The sequence below is a fragment of the Salvelinus fontinalis genome, chromosome 18, assembly GCF_029448725.1.
Source record: "Salvelinus fontinalis isolate EN_2023a chromosome 18, ASM2944872v1, whole genome shotgun sequence".
In the NCBI taxonomy this organism is placed as follows: domain Eukaryota; kingdom Metazoa; phylum Chordata; class Actinopteri; order Salmoniformes; family Salmonidae; genus Salvelinus; species Salvelinus fontinalis.
Genome location: NC_074682.1, coordinates 21,013,432 through 21,040,705, shown reverse-complemented (window position 1 = coordinate 21,040,705; position 27,274 = coordinate 21,013,432). Strand labels below are relative to the sequence as shown.

General features: G+C 41.2%; 3 protein-coding genes across 5 annotated transcripts in view; 2 read left to right on the top strand and 1 right to left on the bottom strand.

Moving 5' to 3' along the window:
• Positions 1 to 945: 945 nt before the first annotated feature.
• Positions 946 to 4,015, top strand: spcs1 (signal peptidase complex subunit 1). The gene is made up of 4 exons (XM_055868529.1): positions 946 to 1,082; positions 1,636 to 1,695; positions 3,400 to 3,486; positions 3,732 to 4,015. The coding sequence occupies exons 1-4, from the start codon at positions 1,047 to 1,049 to the stop codon at positions 3,855 to 3,857; spliced, it is 309 nt and encodes a 102-aa protein (XP_055724504.1). The 5' UTR covers positions 946 to 1,046; the 3' UTR covers positions 3,858 to 4,015.
• Positions 968 to 14,005, bottom strand: LOC129815127 (serine/threonine-protein kinase Nek4-like). 3 transcript variants are annotated; one of them, XM_055868523.1, is made up of 17 exons: positions 13,910 to 14,005; positions 12,247 to 12,513; positions 11,889 to 12,086; positions 11,637 to 11,744; positions 10,233 to 10,387; positions 9,959 to 10,094; positions 7,154 to 7,813; positions 6,979 to 7,035; positions 6,723 to 6,860; positions 6,466 to 6,627; positions 5,686 to 5,752; positions 5,428 to 5,534; positions 5,255 to 5,334; positions 4,896 to 5,113; positions 4,622 to 4,755; positions 4,441 to 4,534; positions 968 to 2,341 (listed from the first exon to the last, which is right to left on the bottom strand). In XM_055868523.1, the coding sequence occupies exons 2-17, from the start codon at positions 12,358 to 12,360 to the stop codon at positions 2,289 to 2,291; spliced, it is 2,481 nt and encodes an 826-aa protein (XP_055724498.1). In that variant the 5' UTR covers positions 12,361 to 12,513; positions 13,910 to 14,005; the 3' UTR covers positions 968 to 2,288. The 3 variants fall into 3 exon arrangements, with proteins under 3 accessions (XP_055724498.1, XP_055724496.1, XP_055724497.1); XM_055868521.1 differs by lacking the exon at positions 13,910 to 14,005 and adding an exon at positions 12,866 to 13,152; XM_055868522.1 differs by lacking the exon at positions 13,910 to 14,005 and adding an exon at positions 12,866 to 13,152 and having other exon boundaries at positions 5,255 to 5,331.
• The window catches only part of LOC129815130 (calcium/calmodulin-dependent protein kinase type 1-like), an 89,191-nt gene continuing 75,922 nt past the window's right edge, over positions 14,006 to 27,274 (top strand). Inside the window, exon 1 of the mRNA XM_055868525.1 lies at positions 14,006 to 14,110. The gene's annotated coding sequence lies outside the window, so the exon portion shown is untranslated. The remainder of the gene's footprint in view (positions 14,111 to 27,274) is intronic.

Here is a 27,274-nt window from a genome sequence, read left to right as displayed (position 1 = left end):
TTGATGAAAACATGCTCCAGAGTGCTCAGGACCTCAGCCTGGTGCGAAGGTTCACCTTCCAACAGGACAACGACCCAAAGCACACAGCCAAGACAACGCAGGAGTGGCTTCGGGACAAGTCTCTGAATGTCCTTCAGTGGTCCAGCCAGAGCTGGACTTGAACCCGATCAAACATCTCTGGAGAGACCTGACAATAGCTGTGCAGCAACGCTCCCCATCCAACCTGACAGAGCTTGAGATGATTTGCAGCGAAGAATGGAAGAAACTCCCCAAATACAGGTGATCCAAGCTTGTAGCATCATGCCCAAGAAGACTCGAGGCTGTAATCGCTGCCAAAGATGTTTTAACAAAGTACTGAGTAAAGGGTCTGAAAACTTATATAAATGTGATATTTCAGTTTTATATATTTTTTATAAATATGCAAACATTTCTAAAATCCTGGTTTGAGTTCATCATTATGTGGTATTGTGTGTAGATTGATGAGAAAAAAAAAACAATTGAATCAATTTTACAATAAGGCTGTAAAGTAACAAAATGTGGGAAAAGTCAAGGGGTCTGAATACTTTACGAATGCACTGTAGCTATATTCTTGTGTATTTTATTTTATTCCTTATCTTAGTATTTAATTTTAAAACTCTGCATTGTTGGGAAAGGGTAGTAAGCAAGCATGTCAATGTAAAGTATTCACCAGTTGTATTCAGCGCGTGTGACAAATACAATTTGATTTAGATTTGAATGGTGTCACGTGATCGAAGACTTTCCCCTTTCCTTTTACATTCTATGGCTGAAAACAGCAATGTATCATGGGTAAATTGTGACTGACTGATATACAAATAATAATAAGTAATTATTTATGATGCAAGTTGATTTGTAGATCAGTCAGTTAGCGGTCGCGTTGATGCTCTCTAATTCGGCCATTGGCTTGAATGAGTCAACAGTCTTTGGTCCTTCGAAATACTACGTATGCTTTTTGAAACCGGAAGTCTAACCAGACAAATTGTATGCAGTTTTACTTTAAGCTGATTAGCTATCTGACGTAGAAAAAGATGTTGTCAATATTTAACTCCATTCCAACACACATGGTAAGAATTTTAATTATTACTGAATTCACCAACTGTTGCAAATAGCTACAAATTAAAAAAGCATGAGTAGATTAATCAAAGGCTAGCTAACGTTTGCTACAATTTCAAGCAGTTGCAGTAAGCTAGTTAGGGAGCAATAACGTATAAACTAGTTCGAAGCAAAAATAATATTGAACATTGTTAAGAGTATAATAATTAGCTAATTATTCATCCAACCATAAATCCATGTCATATTGTTGGAATCAAACATTGATCATTGTTTGGATGCTAGCCAGCTAGATGCCAATATGGCACATTTATGAACCGCAAGATAGATCCCATGTGTTATTGTGGATGCCCTAGAGTTCTAGTAGTTATAACCAAATGTATAAATGCATCCCCAATCACAAAGCCTATAATAATACTACTCTTCAAGGTACCACTTCTGATGAACCTTCTTGATCTGTCTTGATTATTGATTGACACGTCAGATATTAGTGTTCCAGTTGTGATGTAACAATCTACCAGTTTTTCCTCAAAAATGATAAACTTTGCAAATGGCTTGATGTTTCAGGATTATAAAGGACAAAAACTGGCGGAGCAGATCTTTCAAGGAATCATACTTGCCTCAGCGGTGAGTGGCCTGACAAACATGCCTATTAAAATGTACTTTTCAGTGTGTTGTTTTACACTAGGTTTAACCCTAGCCATTGATCACGACTCCCAGTTCCATATGGTTAGGGTTCCCACGTGGCCATATTTCCCAGCCTGGTCTCAGACTAGACGTAGCATAGTAAATGTAAATCCAAGACACTCATTAGTATGATATGTTACGTTTGGTTACACAAGACAGATGGTTACTTAAGGAAAAATAACGTGAACATCTAGCAACCCAAAGGTTGAATCTCAGACAACTTTAGTATTTTAGCTAATTAGCTACTTTTCAACTATACTGAAGAAAAATATAAACGCAACAGTTAACGATTTTACTGAGTTACATTTTTTATAAGGAAATCAGTCAATTTAAATAAATTAATAAGGGCCTAATCTATAGATTTCACATGACATGTAGGCCCACCCACTTAGGAGCCAGGCCCAGCCAATCAGAATTCGTTTTTCTCCCACGAGAGGGCTTTATTACAAACAGAAATAGTTGTCATTTTCATCAGCTGTCCGGGTAGCTGGTCTCAGACGATCCCGCAGGTAAAGAAGCCGGATGTGGAGGTCCTAGCCTGGCATGGTTACACAAGGTCTGTGGTTGTGAGGCCGATTGGACGTCTCTAAAACATAATGGTAGAGAAATTAACATTAAATTATATGGCAACAGGTCGGGTGGGCATTCTTGCTGTCAGCATGTCAATTGCATGCTTCCTCAACTTGAGACATCTGTGGCGTTGTGTGACAAAACTGCACATTTTAGGATGGCCTTTTATTGTCCCAAGTACAAGGTGTAATGTGTAATGATCATGCTGTTTAATCAGCTTCTTGATATGCTACACCTGTAAGGTGGATGGATTATCTTGGCAAAGGAGAAAATGCTCACTAACAGGGATGTAAACAAAAACATTTGAGAGAAGCTTTTTGTGCATATGGAACATTTCTGGGATATTTTATTTCAGCTCATGACACCGGCACTTTACATGTTGCGTTAATATTTTTTTTCAGTGTTCTTACTACTTTTTAGCTCATTTTCAACTACTTAGCATGTTAGGTAACACTATCCCTTTAACCTAACTGCTAAACTTAACCTTAAAACCAACCCCTAGCCCAGCTAATGTTAGCCACCTAGCTAGAATTCATAACAAGTATTTACAAATTTGTAACATTGTACTTTTTGCAAATTCATAACATATACGGAATCGGTGATGGAGATCCACAAATTAATACACACCATACGAAATGTAACAATTCTAAATTGGATTCTTAGATTTACATACAGAATAATAGAAAATGCTCTGAGACCAGGTTGCATTTCCATGCTACAGTGCTTGTTTATCTAAGACAGAGTGGACTACCTGTGCTAATTTGCCACCTGTCTCTGAACACCTGTTTGTAACGGAAGATGAACGCCACAAACATGTCACAAAAATACTGTCGGCTGCAGCTGTGTTAAAACAGTGTACAGTAAGTGTGTATCCTCCATTTTTAAAATTGAAAGTAGAGGGATTTATGTTTCTAGAACCTACTTGACAATCGATTTACATTTATATGTATTTGGCTGTTTTGGCTTCCAAAGCCAGTTTGTCTTTTAACAGAACATGTAATATCTTGGAATGGAAGGAGTAACATTAGGCTCCTTTAGTCCATTATTAGGCTAACCCCTTGCATTACCCTCCAGGTGATCGGATTCGCTTATGGCCTCATCATTGAACAGTTTGGGTGGACTGTGTACATAGTGTTAGGAGGTTTTGCTGTGTCTTGTTTGGTGAGTTAAGTTTCATTCCATCCTCCCTGAATATGTGTATTTGACGTTGTGCCAAGCAGAAAATGTTGCACCTGTGCAAAGAGTGCACCCACAGACCAACCTTGACTCAGGTTTATTCAAAATGTAAACTCTGTAGTCATTACATTCTAATCTGCAATGTAAAACATTTTACAGGACCAAACTAACCCTCTTAACATCTCTCCCTCATCCCATGTCTCCACCTTCTCTCCCCTTATCTGTCTCAGCTGACCCTGCCCCCCTGGCCCATGTACAGACAGAACCCCCTCTCCTGGCAGCCAGCCCTACCAGAGACTACAGGAGAAACCCCGCAAAAGCCTCAGGAGAATCTGAAGAAGAAGAAGCACAAGTAGATCATGACTGTTTGTACCAGTTTGCCCAATACATGTTTTGACTTAAAATAACCATATGTCTGTACAATAAATCCTTGTTTCAAGGAAGCCTTTGTTACAGAGTATTATGCAAAAAATTGGTGGAATGTCAATGTACAATAAACAGATTTGCTACTGTGGATACTTTGTAGACTGCACTCATGTTGTCATCCCAACTGTTTAATAATGCGGATATAAGAATCTATGTAATGTAAGGCTAAATAAAGAACTTTAAATTATTTATTATAAAGTCAAAGGGGATGGAAATATCTACAATACAGTACTTCTACTCAATCAGGAAATTAAGAATTTACTATGTAGTGTTTATAGGTACAATTATTGTCGCACTAGTTTTATTGTAATGAAATATTTATAATGCAATCTACCTGACAGGTAGAAAAACAGTAACAGAAGACTCATTGCATATTGTAACCTTTATGAAAATTAGATTATGCATTTATATTTAAAGTGAGGTTTAAAAATAGTCTACATGAACTTGTATATAGGATATGGAGATGCGATTGTCTATACAAATGTATTGCATTGTTCATTAGCTGAACTTAACCCTTGAACGAAACATCCTCAAAGAACTTTAGCTGCCGCACCATCAGAGCATATGACTGGTACTTGTCCTCTCCCATCTGCTCCCGAAGACACCGCTGTGTGTGGAGAAATAATAAAACTGAGATTACAGCCATGTCTAGCTGGAAGCACTCTGTATCATGGATGTCATTTTGAATCCTAACCTCTCGTTTGTCCTCGTCATCATCCTCCATTATGTCCAGGACTCTGTTCAACAGCTTCACCCCCAGTCCCTTCACCACATCTGTTCTCAGGTGCTCAATGGCTCTGCGGACCTTCGCCGGTCCAGATGTGGTGCCTTGTAAGAGGTGGGTTGAATACAAAAAATTTGAATCCACTTTTTATGTAGAAATAAATTGATTTCTCAGTGATAAACCAGGCAATATTGCATTGAATCTGCTAAGGATGCTCAGGGAGACTGTTTTGGCTGAGACTGACCATTGGGTAATTCACCGAAGTGGAACTCCTGCTCCTCTCTAGCTTTCCCATGCAGCACCAGGGTGTCCCTGTACTTCCTGTTCAACTTAAACTCAGCCAGTGGAGTAGAGCCAGATCTACTACCACCATCCAGCTCACTAACAGCATCTCTGCCATCCATTCGCAATGTATGGGCCATCATCTGAACCAGGTCCAGCATATCACCGGATTCACTCTTTCTGCAAAAAAATTATAATTAAAAACTAAAAAAAATGTGTCAGATTTAAACGTGCATATTACCAGCAACACTTAAAGGGCTTTGTGCTTCTATGGGTGGGGGGTGGCACTGCTCCCAAAGAGCCAGAACAAGTTGTTTTTACCCCTCTTTGCAGTCCCTCTCTGAGTGATCGGTTGAGCTGTATTCATCGTCGTCAGACGGTCGCCCCAGCAACCTGTCCTGCTAGAGAATACACCACTGTCATACACTGAAGCCATATATACACCGATTTATCTTACTGTAACAGTAAAACAATGGAGATCAACCTATAGTTACCTTGTTTTTTTCCTTGCCCATGTCAGATACAGAGCGAGTGACAGTGGGGTTCTGGAACTCTGGCTGCTTATTATGTAACGAGGCAACATCATTCGACGCCCTTCTTACTGTATTGACAACCGCAGGAAAGAATACTACAGTGAGCAATACAAAGCATAGCTACCGCTTTATTGTTTAATATGACAAAATGGCCCTTGCCAATTCTGTCTGGTCCTATGGTCATATGATATATTGACAACACAGGGCAGAGGAGTTAACCTGGTTGGCTTGGGTTCTCCTGGGACTGCCTCAGTCTTCTCCTCTCCCTGGCGGACAGAGGACGCTCCTGGAAGCAGTAGAGATATTAAACTTCACCTGCCTATGCAATTACCATCTAAATACATGGGCATTAAACTTACTGTAAAGTTGGACCAACTTTATTTCAACAAAAAGGAAACATAATTGACAATATAAAATTAGCAGTATACACTGAGTATACCAAACATTAGGAACACCTTCATAATATTGAGTTGCACCCCTCCCTTTTACCCTCAATTAGTAGGGAGCATGGACTCTACAAGGTGTTAAAAGCGTTCCATAGGGATGCTGGCCTATGACTCCAATGCCTCCCACAGTTGTGTCAAGTTGGCTGGATGTCTTTTGGGTGGTGGACCATTCTTGATACACGGTGAAAACGGTTTTGTTTTTGCAGTTCTTGACACAGACCGGTGCGCCTGGAACCTACTACCATACCCCATTCAAAGGCACTTAAATATTTTGTCTTGCCCATTCACCCTCTATGGCACACATGCACAATCCATGCCTCAACGGTCTCAAGGCTTTAAAAAAATAATTATTTAACCTGTCTCCTCCCCTTCACCTACGCTGATTGAAGTGGATTTAACAGGTGACATCAATAAGGGATCATAGCTTTCACCTGGATTCACCTGGTCAGTTTATGTGATGGAAAGAGGTGTCCTTAATATTCTGTGCACTCAGTGTATATTCAAGACCTCAACCCTATGTTTGAGCAGTAGCTGTTTAGTGCATTGACCTCACTTGTGTCAGTGGAATGTTGCTGTCCTTGGAGGAGCTGATGGTTGTTGAAGAGTTTGTTGTGGCAGCCCTCTTCTTCTCTGTGTTTGCCCTGCTCCTCTTCTCCTCCACTACCATTGCATCAACAGGAGGAGGCGGTAGAGGTCTAGGACCTGCCACTTTACACTGGGAAAGAACAAGCAAGGGTTGAAGAGCTTTTTGGTTCCAAAGCACTTTGACAGCTCAAAGCCATGATAAAGTCCCAGAGTCACTGTCCTCACCTTGTCCGGATCACTCTGTATCCACCTTCTGTCCTTTTGCCTGCGTTGCCGGGAGACAAATGGCTCAGAGGAGGGCGTACACAGAGGGAGTGTGTCCTGGTCTGGGACTGGAGAGAGAGGCTCCATGTGACAGGGTTCCTACATACACAGATAAAACATAACTAGCATCAATGACCTCTAAAGGATGTGCTATATGGAGTGTGGTAGCCTACAGAATAAACTAATTCCCACAATATAAGAACAAACTGGTTCTTACCAGTGTTATAACAGGAGGAAGGGGCTCTAGGAGCTTTTCTGTGGATTCCAAGCTCTCCTTTAAAGACAAGACAATAACACAGAGGCTTACAACTACTACAACTCTCATTCACAGAATTTACTAATGTATGTGCAGCACATGACTATCATTCCCTATCCACAAACCAGGCACTTACTCTGACATCTGCAGGATGTTTTTGTGTGGGATCCTCCTTCAGAAGATTCATGGTGTCATCTTTGTTATCGATATTTACTTCAAAAGTCTGTCCAGTGGATTCCACTTTGAATTCCCCTGCAGACCTTGATTCAGGCAAGGTGGTGGAAACATTCAGACTTACGGTCTGTTCAGGCACAGGGCTCTCAATGACCACATCTTTGAGTAGCTCCATTGTGTCATCCTTATCGTCGATGTTCACAGTTCTCTCTACAGAGGTTCTGACTCCGTCTCTGTGATTTAAAGCACACTGCATTAGAGGTCCATTGGCGGTCCTCCTCTCCTCTACCCTGCTACTGACACCTGATAGCAGCCTGCGAGGGGGAGGCTGAGGGTGGGAGGGATCCTGTATCCCTCTCCTCAGCTCCTCTATGGGTCTCTGACACAGAGTGTCATTATCTGAGCTGGCGTTAGGCACGAACTGGGGAGGATCCCCTCTCTGGGCCCTTCTCTCCTCTTCCTGTGGCTGGATATCAATGTCAATGTTACTGATGGTTGCTAAAGATGCACCAGTGGTGTTGAGAATGTCTGATGCAGGGCATTTGGGTGTTAGATATGTCTTGGGTGGGGCGTCCTTTATGATTCCATTGTATCCATTACGGCTTTGTGAGTTCATCTCCTCCTATGAATGAGAACAGAAATAGAACAAACACACCACAATGAAAACAATTAAGACACTTGATGAGCATAGTTTTTACTTTATGGCCTTTCTCTCTCACCGTCTCTCTCGAACAAAAATATAAAACACAACATACAACAATTTGAATGAGTTCATATAAGGAAATCAGTCAATTGAAATAAAGTAATTAGGCCCTAATCTATGGATTTCACATGACTGGGCAGGGGTGCATCCATGGGTGGGCCTTCGAGGGCATAGGCCCACCCACTGGGGAGCCAGGCCCAGCCAATCAGAAAGAGTATTTCCCCACAAAATGGCTTTATTACAGACAGAAATACTCCTCATTTTCATCAGCTGTCTGTGTTGCTAGTCTCAGTCAATCCTGCATGTGAAGAAGCTGGATGTGGAGGTCCTGGGCTGGCGTGGTCTGCGGTTGTGAGGCCGGTTGGACATACTACCAAATTCTCTAAAACAACATTGGAGGCGGCTTATGGTAGAGAAATTAACATTCAATTATCTGGCAACAGCTTTGGTGGACATTCCTGCAGTCAGCATGACAATTGCACGCTCCCTCAAAACTTGAGACATCTGTGGCATTGTGTTGTTTGACAAAACTGCACATTTTAGAGTGGATTTTTGTCCACGGCACAAGGGGCTCCTGTGTAATGTGTGGTCCCGTGTGGCTCAGTTGGTAGAGCATGGCGCTTGCAACGCCAGGGTTGTGGGTTCAATTCCCACGTGGGGACCAGGGTTCAATTCCCACGGGGGGACCAGGATGAATATGTATGAACTTTCCAATTTGTAAGTCGCTCTGGATAAGAGCGTCTGCTAAATGACTTAAATGTAAATGTAATGATAACTGTCTAATCAGCTTCTTGATATGCCAGACAGTGTGTGTATATATATATACACACACAAGTTTGGGGTCACTTAGATATGTAATTTTTTGCCAAATAAAATAACATAAAATTGATCAGAAATACAGTGTAGACATAGTTAATGTTGTAAATGTAGCTGGAAACGGCTGATTTTTAATGGCATATCTACATAGGCGTACAGAGGCCCATTATCAGCAACCACCACTCCTGTGTTCCAATGGCACGTTGTTTTAGCTAATCCAAGTTTATAATTTTAAAAAGGCTAATTGATCATTAGAAAACCCTTTGCAATTACGTTAGCACAGCTGAAAACTGTTGTTCTGATTAAAGAAGCAATAAAATGCCTTCTTTAGACTAGTTGAGTATCTGGAGCATCAGCATTTGTGGGTTCGATTACAGGCTCAAAATGTCCAGAAACAAAGAACTTTCTTCTGAAACTCGTCAGTCTATTCTTGTTCTGAGAAATGAAGGTTATTCCATGCGAGAAATTGCCAAGAAACTGAAGATCTCGTACAACGCTGTGTTCTACTCCCTTCACAGAACAGTGCAAACTGTCTCTAACCAGAATAGAGAGGAGTGGGAGGCCCCGGTACGCAACTGAGCAAGAGGACAAGTACATTAGAGTAAAAACTAAAAACACCAGTCTCAACGTCAACAGTGAAGAGGTGACTCCGAGATGATGGCCTTCTAGGCAGAGTTGCAAAGAAAAACCCATATCTCAGACTGGCCAATAAAGAAAAGATCAAGATGGGCAAAAGAACACAGACACTGGACAGAGGAACTCTGCCCAGAAGGCCAGCTTCCCGGAGTCGCCTCTGTATTTCTGATCAATTTGAACTTATTTTAATGGACATTAAAAAAAAAAAAAAAGGACATTTCTATGTGACCCCAAACTTTTGAAATGTAGTATATATGTGTATATGTTTGACAGAGTGATGGAGTGCTGCATCAGATGACCTGGCCTCCACCATCACCCAACCTCAAACCAATTGAGATTGTTTGGGATGAGTTTCACAGCAGAGTGAAAGAAAAACAGCCAACAAGTGCTCAGCATATGTGGAAACTCCTTCAGGACTGTTGGAAAAGCATTCCAGGTGAAGCTGGTTAAGAGATTGCCAAGAGTGTGCAAAGCTGTCATCAAGGCAAAGGGTGGCTACTTTGAAGAATCTCAACTATAAAATAGATTTTGATTTATTACATACATACACACACACATATATATGTTTTCCCAGAGTATTTTAGTGCTGTTCTGTTAGCTGTTCACTCTCACCCTTTTCCCTTTGGTGTTTAGGTCTGGCTGGGGACATTGAGGGGGGGGCTCAGGCCTGGGCTTAGACGAAACCATAGACGCTGCACTGGGTCTGCAACTACCACCAACAGCTTTCTTTCTGGACTTGGCAGTTTTCCTAGAGTGATTTGAACAAACAAGATATCCAAGATGACATAAATCCTACACACTTAATTGACTAAATATTTGTTCAACATACAAATAAGCGAGAGAAAGAAAGCGTAAGCCAGGTACTACAACAGATGAAGCCACCTACTCTTTGGTGGCCTCTAAAAACATTGCGATTTGTCGTTTGATGTAGGGCTGACGTAGGATATGTTTGACATCAGGTCTGTCCTCTGGTCTCTTACACAGCATGCTCTTTATCAGCTCTCCCAGCTGAGGGTCGTACTTACTCGGCATCTGAGGCAACTGGATGACAGGAAAATAGATCAATGAATCTTGTAGCAAACAAATAATCTGTCACCATGACCAATGTTCCCTCTAATTTTTTTCAGCACTGAGCAAATTTCAGGTCTGCTGAGCGCAAACTTTTAACATTTTGAAAATTGTGTGCAACTTCTGTTGCGCTTTTACTGTGAACACTGAGTCTGTATCAGCTTTAAGTTACAGTTATAACAGTGGCCACGTAGGATACTGTGGCTAATTGATCATAATGTAGGCCTATCAGAGTGGCCCACCATAAAAAAAACAATGGAGAGAATGTATTACATAACATTTTAACATAGCTGTTCTATCATTCAGCCTATAGTAGCAGCCAATGTGTGGTGTGGAATGTAGGCCTACATTGAACAAGACATTAACCGGTTTATCCACTTGTCCTTCAGACAAGGAGGCGACTGAAAATGTGTTGTTTGATGCAAGAAACCACTTTACAACAAAAAAACAAAACATTATTATTCCCATACCTTTATTACAGAGAATCAGACAAATTATGCTACCCTCTGCCTATTGGCTACTTAGCTTATTCAAGACTGTCTCAAAATACAACACTACCCCTTTAATAAATAAAAAAAGTTATTTACCTGACTCGCTTTTCAAAGATGGCTAGAAATGCACATATTTTGTGCTCTTGTAGAAAGCAACCACTCCCCCATTGAGGACTAGAAATTAGCTATATCTGGGATAATAACTCACTTAATAGCAAAGCATATGAACAAATGTGCACACGTGGCTACATGCAGCTCTCACTTTAATCTCAAAACATGTGCAACTACTCACAACCACTCATGCTGTAAACACAATCCAGTTCAAAGGGAATGGCACAGAACTATTTGCATATATGTCTACTGCAGCTCTGACTGGTTATGCTGCACTGGTCTGTGTAGAGTATGGGCCTGAGTCCTGCCTGTCAATGCAATAGAATCCTACTCCAATGCGTTCTGCCAACAAGAAAGTATTTTGCATACTAAGTCTTGCATAGATCATTTTGTTTCGGTATGTTGCATTGAAAGTGGCTAATATTGCGATGATTAGATCACAATTACCACAGTAGAGGGAAGCGTTGATAGTGTTAACCAAACGGGAAAACTAGAAAGTTCAATCTTGTGCTTCTCTGCGCAGGATGATATTTCTTCAGCGTAGCAGTCCCGGGGAGCGCACAACTTAGAGGGAACACTGATCATGACTACTCATTTGGGAAAAGAAGTAAGGGACTGACCTTTCCCTCTACAATGCGGTACACCAGTGAGTTCATGTCCTTGGCATTGAAGGCATGTTTCAGGGTGGACATCTCATACACACAGCAGCCCAGTGCCCACACGTCAGACTGGGGAGAAAAGGAGGGTTGAAGTTGGCAAATGAAAAGGTCTAGTGCACACAACAGCAATCTACTCAGATTGTGTCTGGCTCAATAGAACTGCTTCTCTAAACAGTGATGATCTCAAGTATTGATCTACTAAGTACACCGTACCTTGTGGTTGTAGGGTTTGTTGGAGAATAGCTCCGGGCTCATATAGTATGGTGTTCCTATGAGGGTGCTGGCCATGTCATTCTGATTCTCCAGAACACGGGCAATGCCAAGGTCCCCCACTTTGATGATGTTAGTCTTGGTCAGAAAGATATTCTGGGTCTTCAGGTCCCGGTGCAAGATACACTTCTCATGTAGATACTACAATTCAACAGAGAAAAAAGTCAGATGTTGTCACTAACTCTCCTGTACGTAAGCCTCAGCCTCTGCCAAAACTAATGGAAAGAGGCAGAGTAGATGTTGCAGCATATCAAACAATTGTTATACAATCTCAGCTATGATTTGATGCACTTCAATGTACCTGGAGGGCCATAGCTATCTGGACGAACCACTCCACCACCTGCCTTTCAGGTAGGAGTTCCCCCTTCTGTTGCTTGAGTCTATGGTAGAGGTCGCCTCCCTCGCAGAAGCCCATGACGATGTAGAGCTGGCAGTCTTCTCCTTCCCACGACTCCCTGTATGTCACGATGTTTGGGTGTCGTAGTTGCGAGAGAAGCTGAGCCTCTTGTTCCGCGGCTCGCCGCTCACGTTTCGAGGACGTGGTCAAGTTCAACTTCTTTATGACATACTAAGGAAAACAGGAGAAACGAGTTCGATCAACATATTTCACTCTGCAAACATTCTGTCTAGACAGTTGTCACAAATGCGTCTAGACAGAATGTTCGCAACATTTACCACAGTTCTTTATTTCTAAATGGCAAAAGTATCGGCCTTATTTGTAGATCCCATAGGCAGTAATATATATGAACGTTGGTTAGTTAACGTTAGCTGCCTAGCTAACCTTAAGTTTAACTAGCTAGCTAGTTGCTAACTTGTTGTGATATCGAGGATTCAGGGAAGGAAATGCATGTGTCCGAGTCAAACAAAACTATTTTAACGTTTTTCAAACCATGTTTTGAAGTGGATTGTTGTATTCTTACCTGCTTACGGTCGATTTTGTGTTTCACCAGATTCACCTCTCCATAACTCCCCTTTCCAACAACTCTGATAAACATGTAATTATTCATGACTTCAAATCGTACAGTCTAACGTTAACTGTTACCCCAAATTCAAAGGGTAGAATCTAGTTAACTAATTGAAGACGCGGCTGTGAATATCTCCCATTTTCTGCACACTATAAATTCACATTTCTAACTTATTTAGCGCAGGGTAATATACCAACAAGCGACTTTCAAAACACAGGAAATCATCACTGGCTTTTTCGTCACTAGGCAACTGGCACATGAAAGTTGACGTTGGTTAGAGGGGTGTACGAACCCGTAAACAAACGCCCCCATTTATCCCATAGCCCCATCTAGGGTAGAAAAAGAGCATGAGCTGTTTGTTATAAATGTTGTTGCAGTTGTTGTATGGTGTTCCCCGGACATTACATAAAGATGTTTTATTGTCTGTCTGCCTTTCACACATCACGGATTACATCGATTTCCAGAATATTTTTCATTTCAAACAGTGTTGTTTATAATCATCCCAACCTGTATTCAATAGCCTACATTTGGTCCCTATAATGTAATTGACGGATGCATGAATGAATGGGGTTTTGACAGAGGGATGGAAAATATTGAGTAATTGATGGCTAAGGTAACTCCACTAGAGGGCAGATGATACTAACAAAGTTGGTAGTGCAAGGAGTTTGTTTGATTTCATTCTAATTTATGTTGCCTATTCCTCTTACAGTGTAAGTCTATAGTGGCAATAATGGGAGAGCATGTTTGAATGAAGTAGCCTACTTGTGTATGACTTGTCATCATTGCAACACAGTAACACAATTATTTGTTGGATGCTTTTAGTGGGTTTTACTTTTTTGGATGTTTTTATTGTTTATCTCGATAGCCTATTAACACTTTGACCAAACGATTAAGCTAATCAACTGGGACAATTTACCCTGTCCGTAGGCCTTGGATAGAGAAGATACCTACCTTAAGCAGAATGTTAAAAACAAAACGATAATGAAGCAGCATGCTTACCTTTGTGCCACAAACAGGTTGTTCATTGATGTTGGACGAGAATGATCTGGCCCCTTGTGTTTGCCACTCCCTCCGCCCATTGCCCTGACGTCATGAGAGTGCTGTTGGAGGTTTCGAATCCAGTTTTTCCGCGAGCGACGCGAGTCCAACATTGGTGAAACAGTAAGAAAGGAACAACCTTTGAAATCGTACAATTCACAGGTAAGAATCTCTGTTATGTTGATTAGAACATTGTGTGGACATTATTATAATGTCTGGCATAATTCAAATGTATAATTCAGATGTAGTCGCTATTTGGAAAAATGGCCTGAATGCGAGAATAGTTTACGTTTCTGGTCTGCCTGATTGACAATAAAAAACCTAGTTGAAATGTTAAACCATAGCCTAAATAGTTTAGTCCTTTTATAACTATAGTTTCGTAATAGTTTAAATTAATAATGTATTGAAAGTAATTGTTTCGCAGCTGGTTGACCTCTCAGACTGAAACAAGCTACGAGACAGACAGTGCCCCATCATATGGAACGTTCATTCATATTAATATGCATGCCAGTGTTTAACATTAGTATTTACATAGCCCAGATACTAAAGAGTTGCGGGCATATTGGTTTATGGTACTAAGCATATTTTTCACTAGAGATCAGAGGCCACTGATGGAGTGTGTGCAAACCAATAGAAAGAGTATAAACTGATAGTAGTGTTTAATTTTCCATCAAAGTTATCATTTACATTTTAGAGTGTAGGTCCTCATAAATGTATTATAACTTATTGTAACAATTTTACCATTTTAGTGTCTTACTTAACTAGAATGCTTGAGGTATTTTTGTCTTCTGCTTGCGTTCTCTCTCTCTCCTTCAAGCGCTCATAATTTTTTTATACAGTCTATTATACACACGCACACACACACACACACACACACACACACACACACACACACACACACACACACACACACACACACACACACACACACACACACACACACACACACGACACACACATGACACACACATACATCCTCGCTCACGTTCCATGAGCCAGCTCGGAAGGAGAATGCGGCTTATCAATTAAAAAGCTCATTTTGAAAGGGATTTGCTTAGGTTCATAGACACCGGTGTCCCTGATGAGCTTGTGGTTCAGATCAAGATGTTATCATGACTAGGAGAATGTGATATTTGTGAGTGGACAGTGAGATGTTACTGTAACACAGAGACACTGTGATGTTGCAGCTCTCAATGTGGAGGTATCAGTTAGGCTAGCCTACATGCTCTTGCCTTTTTGTCATAGGGTGTAAACCGTTTTTTTGGGGGGGGAGCATGATCTTATTTCTATTACAGGATATTGGATGACTGTCATTCATATTCCATTCACCCAGCTCAATGTGAAATTGATAGGCTTAGGCTACTACATGATACTAACATTTTACCTATACCCATCATGAGGTTGCTACAACCTAGCCTAAAATAAAATAAGCATTTTATTAATCAAGGTGAAAGCCAGTGACACATTCAATACCGCCTTGCACTCTCTTGCCTTCATCTATCTGATTTAGGGTGTAATTAGTCCAAACAGTTGCAAATGAGAGTTTATTTTGGACAAATTAAGGTATGCTTATCCCCGTTTCGTTTGCTTCCATTTAAGAAAAGTTTTTCAACAGAATCGGTTGGAATGAAGAGACAAAAGAGAAAAAAACAGAGAAAAAAGTCAGATGTTGTCACTTGCTCTCCTGTACGTAAACCTCAGCCTCTGCCAAAACGAATGGAAAGAGGCAGAGTAGATGTTGCAGCATATCAATGAATAATGCTCGTTGTATAATTCCTTCTCACATCTACGCGCTCTCCTCCTCTCACCTTTTCCCTTCGCTTGTGGACTTCAGTGCAACCGGACGTGATTGGGAGTCCCATAGGGCGGCGCACAACTAGGCCCAGTGTTGTCTGGTTTAGGGTTTGGCCGGGGTAGGCCAACATTGTAAATACGAATTTGTTCTTAACCGACTTGCCTAGTTAAATATAATTTAAATTAAAACATAACAGCTGTCTGTGACCAGGCTAAAAAAACATTCTAAGCAAAACCTTCATACCATAACTTCTAACCGGTACACACAGCCTACACCGTTGTCACCATATTAGCTAATATCATAGTCAACATAGCTACTAGATCTAAATGTGTTACTAAACATGCTACAATTATGCAGTACAGTGTACAGCAAGCAGTTTAGTAGTTACACTGGAATTCCCTGGTGGCAATAAATTAATACAACTAAATCTTACATTGACTTGGAAGAGTTCCAGGTAGCTAACAATCCGTCTCTGTTTGAGCCAGGTGTTTGAGTAGGATAAACTAGCTAGCTGCATTCGCTAGCTAAGTAAGTGAAAGTGAAAGTGAAAAAAAATAAACCTAATAATAATTAGCTCTCTATCTCTCTCTTGCTTGTCGTTCATTTTTGAATAAATAATTTGTTAAAAACTGCTCAACTATTGTCTTTTTCTCTCTTTGAGTCAACTACTCTCCACATTTTATGCAGTGCTAGCTAGCTGTATGTTATTCTTTCAGTCATTCTCTGATCATTTGATTGGCTGGACAATATGTCAGTTCATGCCGCAAGAGCTCTGAAAGATTGGAGGACATCCTCCGGAAGTCATCATAAATACTTTGTCAATCTATGGAAGGGGGTGAGAACCATTAGCCTCCTAGATTTTGTAGCCTCAACAGCACACTCTGGGGTAGCACCATTGTTTAGCCGTAGGGCAGCTAGTTTCTGTCCTCCTCTGGATACACCATGGTGCGACCCCAGAGTGTGCTGTTGAGGCTACTGTAGACCTTCATTGCAAAACAGTGTGTTTTAATCCATTATTTGGTGACATTAATATATTAAGTAGTTTTATCTAAACAGGATAACCTATTTTTATTTTTATGAAATTCACTGAGGAGGCTGGTCCTCCCCTTCCTCCTCTGAGGAGCCCCCACTGGGTGTAAAGTTATATCAATAGACCAAACATATGAAGGTGTTTTCACTAAAGTGGATAAAAGCGACTGGGGATACACCATGGATTTTCTCAAGACTTGTCTGGAGTTGCTATGTTAGGCTAGAGTGATTGTGAAAACGTATAGCATGTTTATTGCCATAAAAAAATTCAAGGATTTTTATAATTTACCATGTTTTTAACCAGATTTGTTTCATTTTTGTTACTTTGTGTAACCTCAATTGCCATTGTTCCTCTGCGCACCTCTGTCCCTATTCTCTGTGACCTCTGCTCTGACTGGTCCTCGGATTCACACACACACACGCACGCACGCACGCACGCACGCACACACACACACACACACACACACACACACACACACACACACACACACACACACACACACACACACACACATTGATATGACAACAAATCACACATCATTTATGGAAAGTGTGTAATCAGGAAAGGATCTGTATCAGTAAGTGAGTGATGACTTTATACAATAAAGAGCAATAAGCTGGGAAATCTTTAAAGACAGATTGTACTCAGTGATGAGGTTCATATAAATTAGTGTGCATTGCATGTTACTGAAGGCTTATTAAGCAAGAGCGCTTATGAGTGCACTGAAGATGAGCCAATGGGTGATGAGCCAATGGGCCCATCTACTTTGTGTGTGTGTGTGTGTGTGTGTGTGTGTGTGTGTGTGTGTGTGTGTGTGTGTGTGTGTGTGTGTGTGTGTGTGTGTGTGTGTGTGTGTAGTTTGAGTACATCTAAAATGGCACTCCTTATCTCTTTTGCTGCAAGCCTGTGAGGTCACAGGTTTCAGATAGTCCCATTTTGTCAAACCTCCTCATACATGACAGCACTTCTCTGTATGTGTGTGTTTCTTCTGTCCACTGCGCAGCAATGGGAAACCAGTGAGTACAGCGTTTCTCTCAATAAGCTTAACAACGGTGAATGCTGCATGTCAACTAGCTCTTAGGAATGAGGTTATGGTTATATCTTTATATCCATAAAACCTGCTCGATCCTGTGACCTCCCGGATATGTCGCTGGGCCTCTTGAAATTTCCTGATAAACGCAAACGATCTAATCAAACAGAAAAGCTTGTTCCTCTCTGAACCTTGTCATCAGCTCTACCTGCATGTGCTCTCCTTCAACTTCCCTCTATTACTGGGCTCGTATCTGCTCCTGTCGCCTCCTATGCAAATCTCAAGCCCTACTGTTTTGATATGAAAGAATTCTTGCTTGTTTTAAGATACATTATATATACAAAAGTATGTTGACAGCCCTTCAAATTAGTGGATTCAGCTATTTCAGCCACACCCGTTACTGACAAGTCTATAAAATTGAGCACCCAGCCATGTAATCTCCATAGACAAATATTGTCAGTACAATAGCCTTACTGAAGAGCTCAGTAACTTTCAACGTGGCACTGTCATAGGATGCCACCTTTCCAAAAAGTCAGATTGTCAAAATTCCGCCCTGCTAGAGTTGCCCCAGTCAACTGTAAGTGCTGTTATTGTGAAGTGGAAACGTCTAGGAGCAACGACGGCTCAGACGCGAAGTGTTAGGCAACACAAGCTCACAGAATGGGACCGCCGAGTGCTTAAGCGCGTAGCGCATAAAAATCGTCTGTCCTCGGTTACTACACACACTACTGACTTTCAAACTGCCTCTGGAAGCCATGTCAGCACAATAACTGTTCGTCGGGAGCTTCATGAAATGGGGTTCCATGTCCGAGCAGCCGCACACAAGTCTAAGATCACCATGCACAATGCCAAGCGTCGGCTGGATTGGTGTAAAGCTCGCAGCCATTTGAGTCTGGAGCAGTGGAAACGCATTCTGAATCATGCTTCACCATCTGGCAGTCCGACGGACAAATCTGGGTTTGGCGGATTCCAGGAGAAAGCTAACTGTACGAATGCATAGTGCCAACTGTAAAGTTTGGTGGAGGAGGACTAATGACCTGGGGCTGTTTTCATGGTCTGTGCTAGGCCCCTTAGTTCCAGTGAAGGGAAATCTTAACGCTACAGCATATAATGACATTCCAGACAATTCTGTGCTTCCAACAGTTTGGGGATGGCCGTTTGGGGCGGCAGGTAGTCTAGTGGTTAGAGCGTTGGGCCAGTAACCGAAAGGTTGCTAGATCGAATCCCAGAGCTGACAAGGTAAAAATCTGTCGTTCTGCCCCTGAACAAGGCAGTCAACCCACTGTTCCTAGGCCGCCATTGTAAATAAGAATTTGTTCTTATTTACTTGCCTAGTTAACTGACTTGCCTAGTTAAATAAAGGTTTTTAAAAATCCTGTTTCAGCATGACAATGCCGCTGTGCACAAACTGAGGTCCATACAGAAATCGTTTGTCGAGATCGTTGTGGAAGACGTTGACTGAGCCCTGACCTCAACCCCATCGAACACCTTTGGGATGAATTGGAACGTTGACTGCAAAGCCAGTACCCAACCTCACTAATGCTCTTGTGGATGAATGGAAGCAAGTCCCCGCAGCAATGTTCCAACATCTAGTGGAAAAACTTCCCAGAAGAGTGGTGGCTGTTCAAGCAGAAAAGTGGGGATCATATTTATGCCCATGATTTTGGAATGAGATGTTCGACGAGCTGGTGTCCTCATACGTTTGGTCATGTAGTGTACTTATGGAACCTTTGGCCATTTGTCCCTTTTTTGAGAGCTCAACTTCAGCTCTGTGAGTCTGAGATTCAATGGGTTGAGATGTACATATTCTGGGTCTTGGTAAAATCTACAATTGTCTGTGTTCATTTGCTTGTACTGTTCAACTGAGTTACAGAAGTCTATTGAGCATTTTGGAGCAATGCATATATACTGCACATACTGCATATGTATACTGTATTATATACAGTGCATTCGGAAAGTATTCAGACCCCTTGACTTTTTCCACATTTTGTTACGTTACAGCTTTATTCTAAAATTGATTAAATCAATTTTTACCCTCATCATTCTACACACAATACCCCATAATGACAAAGCAAAAACAGGTGTTTAGAAATTTTTGCAATCAAAGTATCACATGGTATGGTATCACATTTACATAAGTATTCAGACCTTTTACTCAGTACTTTGTTAAAGCACCTTTGGCAGCGATTACAGCCTCGAGTTTTCTTGGCTATGAGGTTACAAGCTTGGCACACCTGTATTTGGGGAGTTTCTCCCATTCTTCTCTGCAGACCCTCTCAAGCTCTGTCAGGTTGGATGGGGAGTGTTGCTGCACAGCTATTTTCAGGTCTCTCCAGAGATGTTTGATCGGGTTCAAGTCCGGGCTCTGGCTGGACCACTGAAGGACATTCAGAGACTTGTCCCGAAGCCACTCCTGCGTTGTCTTGGCTGTGTGCTTAGGGTCGTTGTCCTGTTGGAAGGTGAACCTTTGCCTCAGTCTGAGGTCCTGAGCACCTTGGAGCAAGTTTTCATCAAGGATCTCTCGGTACTTTGTTCTGTTCATCTTTCCCTTGATCCTGACTAGTCTCCCAGTCCCTGTCGCTGAAAAACATCCGCACAGCATGATGCTGCCACCATCATGCTTCACCGTAGGGATGGAGCCAGATTTCCTCCAGACGTGACTCTTGGCATTCAGGCCAAATAGTTCAATCTCTGTTTCTTCAGATCAGAGAATCTTGTGTCTCATGGTCTGTGACTCTTTAGGCTCCTTTTGGCAAACTCCAAGCGAGCTGTCATGTGCCTTTTTACTGAGGAGTGGCTTCCGTCTGGCCACTCTACCATAAATGCCTGATTGGTGGTGTGCTGCAGAGATGGTTGTCCTTCTGGAAGGTTCTGCCATCTCCACAGAGGAACTCTGGAGCTCTCTGAGTGACCATTAGATTCTTGGTCACCTCCCTGACAAAGGCCCTTCTCCCCCGATTGCTCAGTTTGGTCAGGCAGGCAGTTCTAGGAAGAGTCTTGGTGGTTCTAAACTTCTTCCATTTAGGAATGATGGCGGCCACTTGGTTCTTGGGGAACTTCAATGCTGTAGACCTTTTTTGATACCCTACCCCAGATCTGTGCCTCGACGCAATCCTGTTTTTGAGCTCTACGGAGAATTCCTTTGACCTCATGGCTTGGTTTTTGCTCTGACATGCGCTGTCAACTGTGGGACCTTATATAGACAGGTGTGTTCCTTTCCAAATCATGTCCAATTAATTGAATTTACCACATGTGGACTCCAATCAAGTTGTAGAAACATCTCAAGGATGATCAATGGAAACAGGATGCACTTGAGCTTAATTTCGAGTCTTATAGCAAAGGTTCTGAATCCTTATGTAGATAAGGTATTTCTGTTTTTTATATGTAATACATTTGCATGAATTTGTACCTGTTTTTGCTTTGTCCTTATGGGATAAGGTGTAGATTGATGAGGATTTGTAGTTATTTTGTCAATTATAGAATAAGGCTGTAACATAACAAAATGTGGAAAAAGTCAACGGTTCTGAATACTTTTCGAATGCACTGTATAAAAATAAAAATATTTTGCCAGTACAGTGGAATAAACATATATATACAATACATCAACATGCTTAGGCTCTGACAGTGTTTAAGTGTGAGGTACACTGATGTAAGAATATTCTAAGATAAAAACACAATGCAGAAGACTTGAGGTCAAGAGGGCTAGAGAGCAATGCAACTAGTGTTTTTCAGTTCAACATCTGTTTCGGATTTGTGTAGGAATTTCAGTCCGGAACTCATAGCTACATGTGGCAAGTTCTCATTGCTCCAAACTGTCTATACATTGAGCCTGAAACAGGATACTTGGTATTTGGTCATTTTACTGCAAGGACTTCTAAATGGTCAACCACAGGCTAGGCTTGGGTATAAACTACATCCTGTCTCTTTGTTCAGTGGACAAAACACTGAGGACAGGGAAGAGTAAACCTCAACCATCTACTTTCCAGCATAACAACTATGATTTGTTCTCTTTGAATAAATATATTTTCCTCCCCCTGATTTGCTTTGAGATCTGTGTTATTACAGAATAACATCAACTGCTAACACTGATAAAAGTGATTTCAGCTTCCCTTAAATTTTGCAACGTTACACAAACTATTCATGTTTTATGGCGGAATGTAATTGTCTGTTGTAGAATTTACTTAACTCGGCGGAACTTTATGTGCACTAGATTAATTAATATAGAAATTAACTGACCATATTTTGTTTGGTCAAAGAGTTTGTCTTGTTTGAGGGATGAGCTCATTAGAATAACACCCAGCATGCAATATTCATTTTACATTTACATTTTGGACATTTAGTCGATGCTTTTATCCAGAGCATTTTTATCATGGGCTTATTACATGATATTGACATAGAAACATGCAACATGCATCAACCTCAATTTCGGTCAGGCAAGTATACCGTAATTGAAGTCATGAAAGTATAATCCCCTACCGTACTTTCTAAACCAGCTAGCTGTCATTGCCAGCTATAGTAGCTTTGATCTTTCTGAACCACATTGCTCATTGCTCATAACCTTTTCTAGGGCTGGGCGATATATTGAATTAATTTGATGAATTCAAATTCATGTTTTTGATATGCTCATGATATGCTCATGTCTTTGCCCTAGCAATGGGAGTCATTGTCCCAAAGGCGGGAAGACAGGCGACAAGTTTAGGTACAAAATATGCCCATAGAAATGCATTTGGATAATTTTTTACAGATTTTGGTGAGAGTGAAACCTCTTGCTTTGCCTCTTCCTCTTTCCTTCCACACACACCAATCCCCTCCTTCTGCCACTCACAACAACAAAGATGAGAGATCACTTCTTCCTCTCTGACAAGCGGTTTCAACTCACTATTTGCATTTGAAGTTTGTTTCAACATAACTGGTCATATGGACACCGAAACACATTGAGACATTACTGTAACAGAGGAGAAGTTAACCCTTAACTACTAAAACTGGAGTATCAGTGATCATTGGGTCTGGAAAATGAATGCTCAGTTTGTGGTGTGCGTCATTGCAGTACCACGTACTGCTAGCAGCGTTTTAGCCAAAGACTGTTATACTAGCTGTCTAGTCTGTGTTTTATAAATGTGCAATAAGAATAAAAATATGCATTTGTATAAGGAATTGGCAACTCGTTCTCATTCTGAAAAATAGGTAGGCTACTTGATTTCAACATCTGGACAAAGAGGACAGGCTAGCATGCTGTTCAAGCAGTTGGAGATGGACAGAAGGGTGTGTTCATGACAAATTCAACTGTTCTGCCTTGTTAGCTAGCAAATAGATCCAAGTTGGCTAAACTTGAAGTATAAAGATTAGCTGGTTACTTACTCACTAGCACGTGGGCTTGCGCTTGAGAGATTGTTTCATGAGACCTGTGTTCATTTTCTATAATGCATGCAACAAGAAGTTAGTCATTATTAGTGAATGTGCATTATGCATGGTTCTGGTTAAATTTTGTAACAAAAAGGCCCTTTTCATAGATTGACTTGATTGGTGATTATTCCAAAGAAGCAGCTTAAACTATTTTGATAAAATAATACAATTATTAGTGGGTCCTATGCAGTGGCGACCCGTCATTCAGGGCTGCTTGTCTAATTAATTGTTGGTAAAAAACACATTTGTTTAAGCAAGTCAGCCAAATCAGCTATGTTTTTTTTTTTATGCAGTAAATGAGGATGAATGAACTCTTTCTCTGCCAGACAAGGCTCCGCTGATAGCCAGGTTTAGAGGTGGTAAGGATCCACTCAATGGTGCTGAAAAGAAAGCTCTGCTGTTGGGACAGTGTTCTGTAGGCCGTCACAGTTTGTGGGCACCGTTTGTCACCATTATAGTGCAATTAATGTGTTGTTTAGTGTTGTGTAGTGGCTTCGCTGGCATTCATCTAAAAAATCGTTTTTCTGGAAATTTTCCTTGGGTATTTAATCCCAGGAATTTTGCTTAAATTCATCAAAAATGTATCTTATAACAGTGAACCTTTTTTTGTGGGATACACATAAGGCAATTCTAGGTCTTGTAGCTTATTTTGGTTAAACTATTCCCAGTTCAATGGAATTGCAACTCTCTGCATGCACAGTACATTCTTCCATCACATGTGCAGTGTAATCTTCAATCACATGTACATCTGATTCTCAAGATCTTGCAAACTAATGAGATGCTATTGAGCCCACACTACTACACTGTCTGAGCCAAGGACTACATGTTTTCTGGTAAGTTTTGATTACAATACTAGGTGGGGTGAATATATTTTATATGACATTTTTTGTTAACAAGTAAATAGTAGCCTACAGCAAAGTGTGTTTAAATAATTTATAACTTGTTAACAATTTCTGCCAGTTAGTTTTTGCTAACTGGCAGAAACTGAGGAGTGTTACTTCACCTGTTTCCATACATGTTTCATTAAAAAAATATTACAAAGGAGTTGTTTAATCTAACTGCATAACTATTTATCTGTACATGGAATTGTATTTGGTTTTTTAAATTATTTTTTTCTGATCTTGACAGGAACATGCCACGGTCACTATCTGATGTGTGGAGACATTTCACTGCAGCTAATGTAGAAGGACTGTGTACATGTGCAAATACTGTGCCAAATCATATGTGAAGAATGCAACAACGATGCAGAATCATCTGGCCAAGTACATAAAGTTCCCTCAGAGCTCACAACAAGCAACCTCTGACAAAAGTCCCTCTACTTCTATTCGAGGTGAAAATTATGAATCAGACACCTTATCGATAGCAACAGCTCATGGTCCTCCTGCAATCAGAAGTTTTTTTGACTCAATGGAAGAACATAGTCAGATAAATGCTGATGAATGTCTTGCTTGAGGTGTGGATGCAACTTGTTCACCTCTGATGCTCACAGGCAATGTGTATTGGAAGAGATTTTTCAATGTTCTTCGCCCAGCATACACCCTTCCAACCAGACATGCTTTATCTACTAATTTGCTGTATGCAGAATTCAACAGAGTTCAAGTGAAGGTCAAGCAAATCATAGAGAACGCAGACTGTATTGCAATCATCTCTGATGGGTGGTCAAATGTTCATGGGCAAGGAATAATTAACTATATCATCTCCACCCCATAACCAGTATTCTACAAGAGCACAGACACAAGGGACAAAAGACACACTGGCCTCTACATTGCAGATGACCTGAAGGCAGTCATCAATGACCTTGGACCACAGAAGGTATTTGCACTGGTGACAGACAATGCTGCGAACATGAAGGCTGCTTGGTCTAAAGTGGAGGAGTCTTACCCTCAAATCACACCCATTGGCTATGCTGCTCATGCATTGAATCTGATCCTCAAGGACATCATGGCACTGAAAACAATGGATACACTCTACAAGATAGCCAAGGAAATGGTTAGGCATGTGAAGTGTCATCAAGTTATATCAGCAATCTACCGCACCAAGCAAAGTGAGAAGAATAAGAGCACCACCTTGAAGCTGCCCAGCAACACCCGTTGGGGTGTTGTCATCATGTTTGACAGTCTCCTGGAGGAGAAGGAGTCTCCTCAAGAAATGGCCATATCACAGTCTACCGATATGGACAACCCCATCAAGAGGATCCTCCTGGATGATGTATTTTGGGAGAGAGTGGTAAGCAGCCTGAAACTCCTGAACCCTATAGCAGTAGCCATTACACAGATTGAGGGAGACAGGATGGCATTGTCTTATGTTCAGACTCTGCTTGTAGATGTAAGAGAAGACATCTGCACTGTCCTGCCCACTTCCCTGTTGCTCCAAGCAGAGGAAACTGCAGTTCTGAAATACATCAAAAAGCGTGAAGACTTCTGCCTGAAGCCCATACACGCCACAGCGTACATGTTGGACCCCAAGTATGCTGGCAAGAGCATCATGTCTGGTGCAAAGATCAACATGGCATATGGTGTCATCACTATCGTGTCTCGCCACCTTGGCCTGGATGAGGGCAAGGTTCTTGGCAGTCTGGCGAAGTACACCTTCAAGCAAGGGCTTTGGGATGGAGATGCAAATATGGCATTTGTGCCAAAATATCTCATCAGCCACCTGGTGGAAGGGACTTTTTGGATCTGAGGCTCTTTCCCCTGTTGCCTACATCATCCTTCAAATCCCACCAACATCAGCCACCTCAGAGCACAACTGGTCCTTGTTTGAGAATACACACACCAAAGCATGCAACAGGCTGGCCAATAAAAGTGTTGAAAAATTGGTGGCCATCTGGGCAAATTTGAGGCTTTTTGAGCCTGACAATGAGCCATCCTTAACAAGGTTGCGATGTGACAATGAAGATGAGGCCTCATAGTCTGATGTTGAAGATGTGGACATTGAGGAAGTCCAGGGAGAAGACATGGAAGCCTGAGGGGAAGACACCCAAAGCTTTAGTTTCTAGACAATCATTTTACAGATGTACATGTATGTTGCATCATACAGATGTATGTTTGGGAGATGCGATGGATCATTGGGGATCATTCAATATTCCCTTTCTTTTGTTGTTCAGTGAAATCAACCCATGTGAAGAGTTAACTCATTTAATTAAAGTCCAATTTGTAACTAAATCGTTTTAAAAATTTCTATTGGAACGATTTTATCATTTGCAATTATGTCTACTTATGAGGTGAAATGTTTGTTTCCGTCTCCATATGATATGGTAAATATTTCCAATGCAAAAAACATCTACATTTTAAATGGTATTAATATTAATTTGTATATATTTCTGTTAATTCCCATATATTCCTGTAAATTCCTATATATTCCCGTTAATTCCCACAGAAAGTTTCCACATCTGAATATTCCCCAAAATGTGCAACCCTACTTATATTTTTCTGATGTTCACGAGCCCTGAATTATTTTGATTATTGCTGACTGTTTGAAATGCAATCTATTTTACCTTGAATAGTACAGCAAAGCTTATTTAGAGAAAACATTTAAATAAATGTAGATATGATTTTTAGGCCACATCGTCTAGCCCTACCTCTGCACCTGTGTCAATTAAGGGCGCATAACACCGGCACTCAGAGATCATACTGTATACTGTATATAGCTACTTTCCTTCATCTGCTCTGATCTATAATAACTGAACATGTTGTAAGCGAATACCCTTGTACATGTCCACCATGTTTCTCTCAGCTATTCCGTCCTTTCAGCTTAGTGCAGACGAGGGAGAGGAGAAGAGGAGAGTGTAGAAGCCACTAGACCAAGGATGGGCAACTTTGAATGGGATAGGGGCCATAAAAAATCCGAAGTCATCATGAGGGCCCCCCACACACACACCCATTGCGAGCAAAACATTTTAGTGGCCCCTATTGACAGCAGATAGAAATGTCAGATTTATTGTTCATTTTGTGCAATTCTACACATTTTGCCATGGGTTGTAGAGAAAATGTTGCTGTTTTAGAGCAAGTTTGCTGCAATTCTACACATTTTGCTAGGGGGCAGAGAGAAGATTTTGCAATTTTATAA

Bases quoted from the DNA above. Each gene is read 5' to 3' on its own strand.
- spcs1 (XM_055868529.1), top strand. From the start codon at position 1,047: ATGTTGTCAATATTTAACTCCATTCCAACACACATG. The intron at 1,083-1,635 runs GTAAGAATTTTA...TTGATGTTTCAG, and splicing joins ACTCCATTCCAACACACATG to GATTATAAAGGACAAAAACT. The intron at 3,487-3,731 runs GTGAGTTAAGTT...TATCTGTCTCAG, and splicing joins GTTTTGCTGTGTCTTGTTTG to CTGACCCTGCCCCCCTGGCC.
- LOC129815127 (XM_055868521.1), bottom strand. From the start codon at position 12,952: ATGAATAATTACATGTTTATCAGAGTTGTTGGAAAGGGGAGTTATGGA. The intron at 7,036-7,153 runs GTAAGTGCCTGG...TTGTCTTTAAAG, and splicing joins AACATCCTGCAGATGTCAGA to GAGAGCTTGGAATCCACAGA. The intron at 4,756-4,895 runs GTCAGTCTCAGC...ACCTCTTACAAG, and splicing joins CTTCGGTGAATTACCCAATG to GCACCACATCTGGACCGGCG.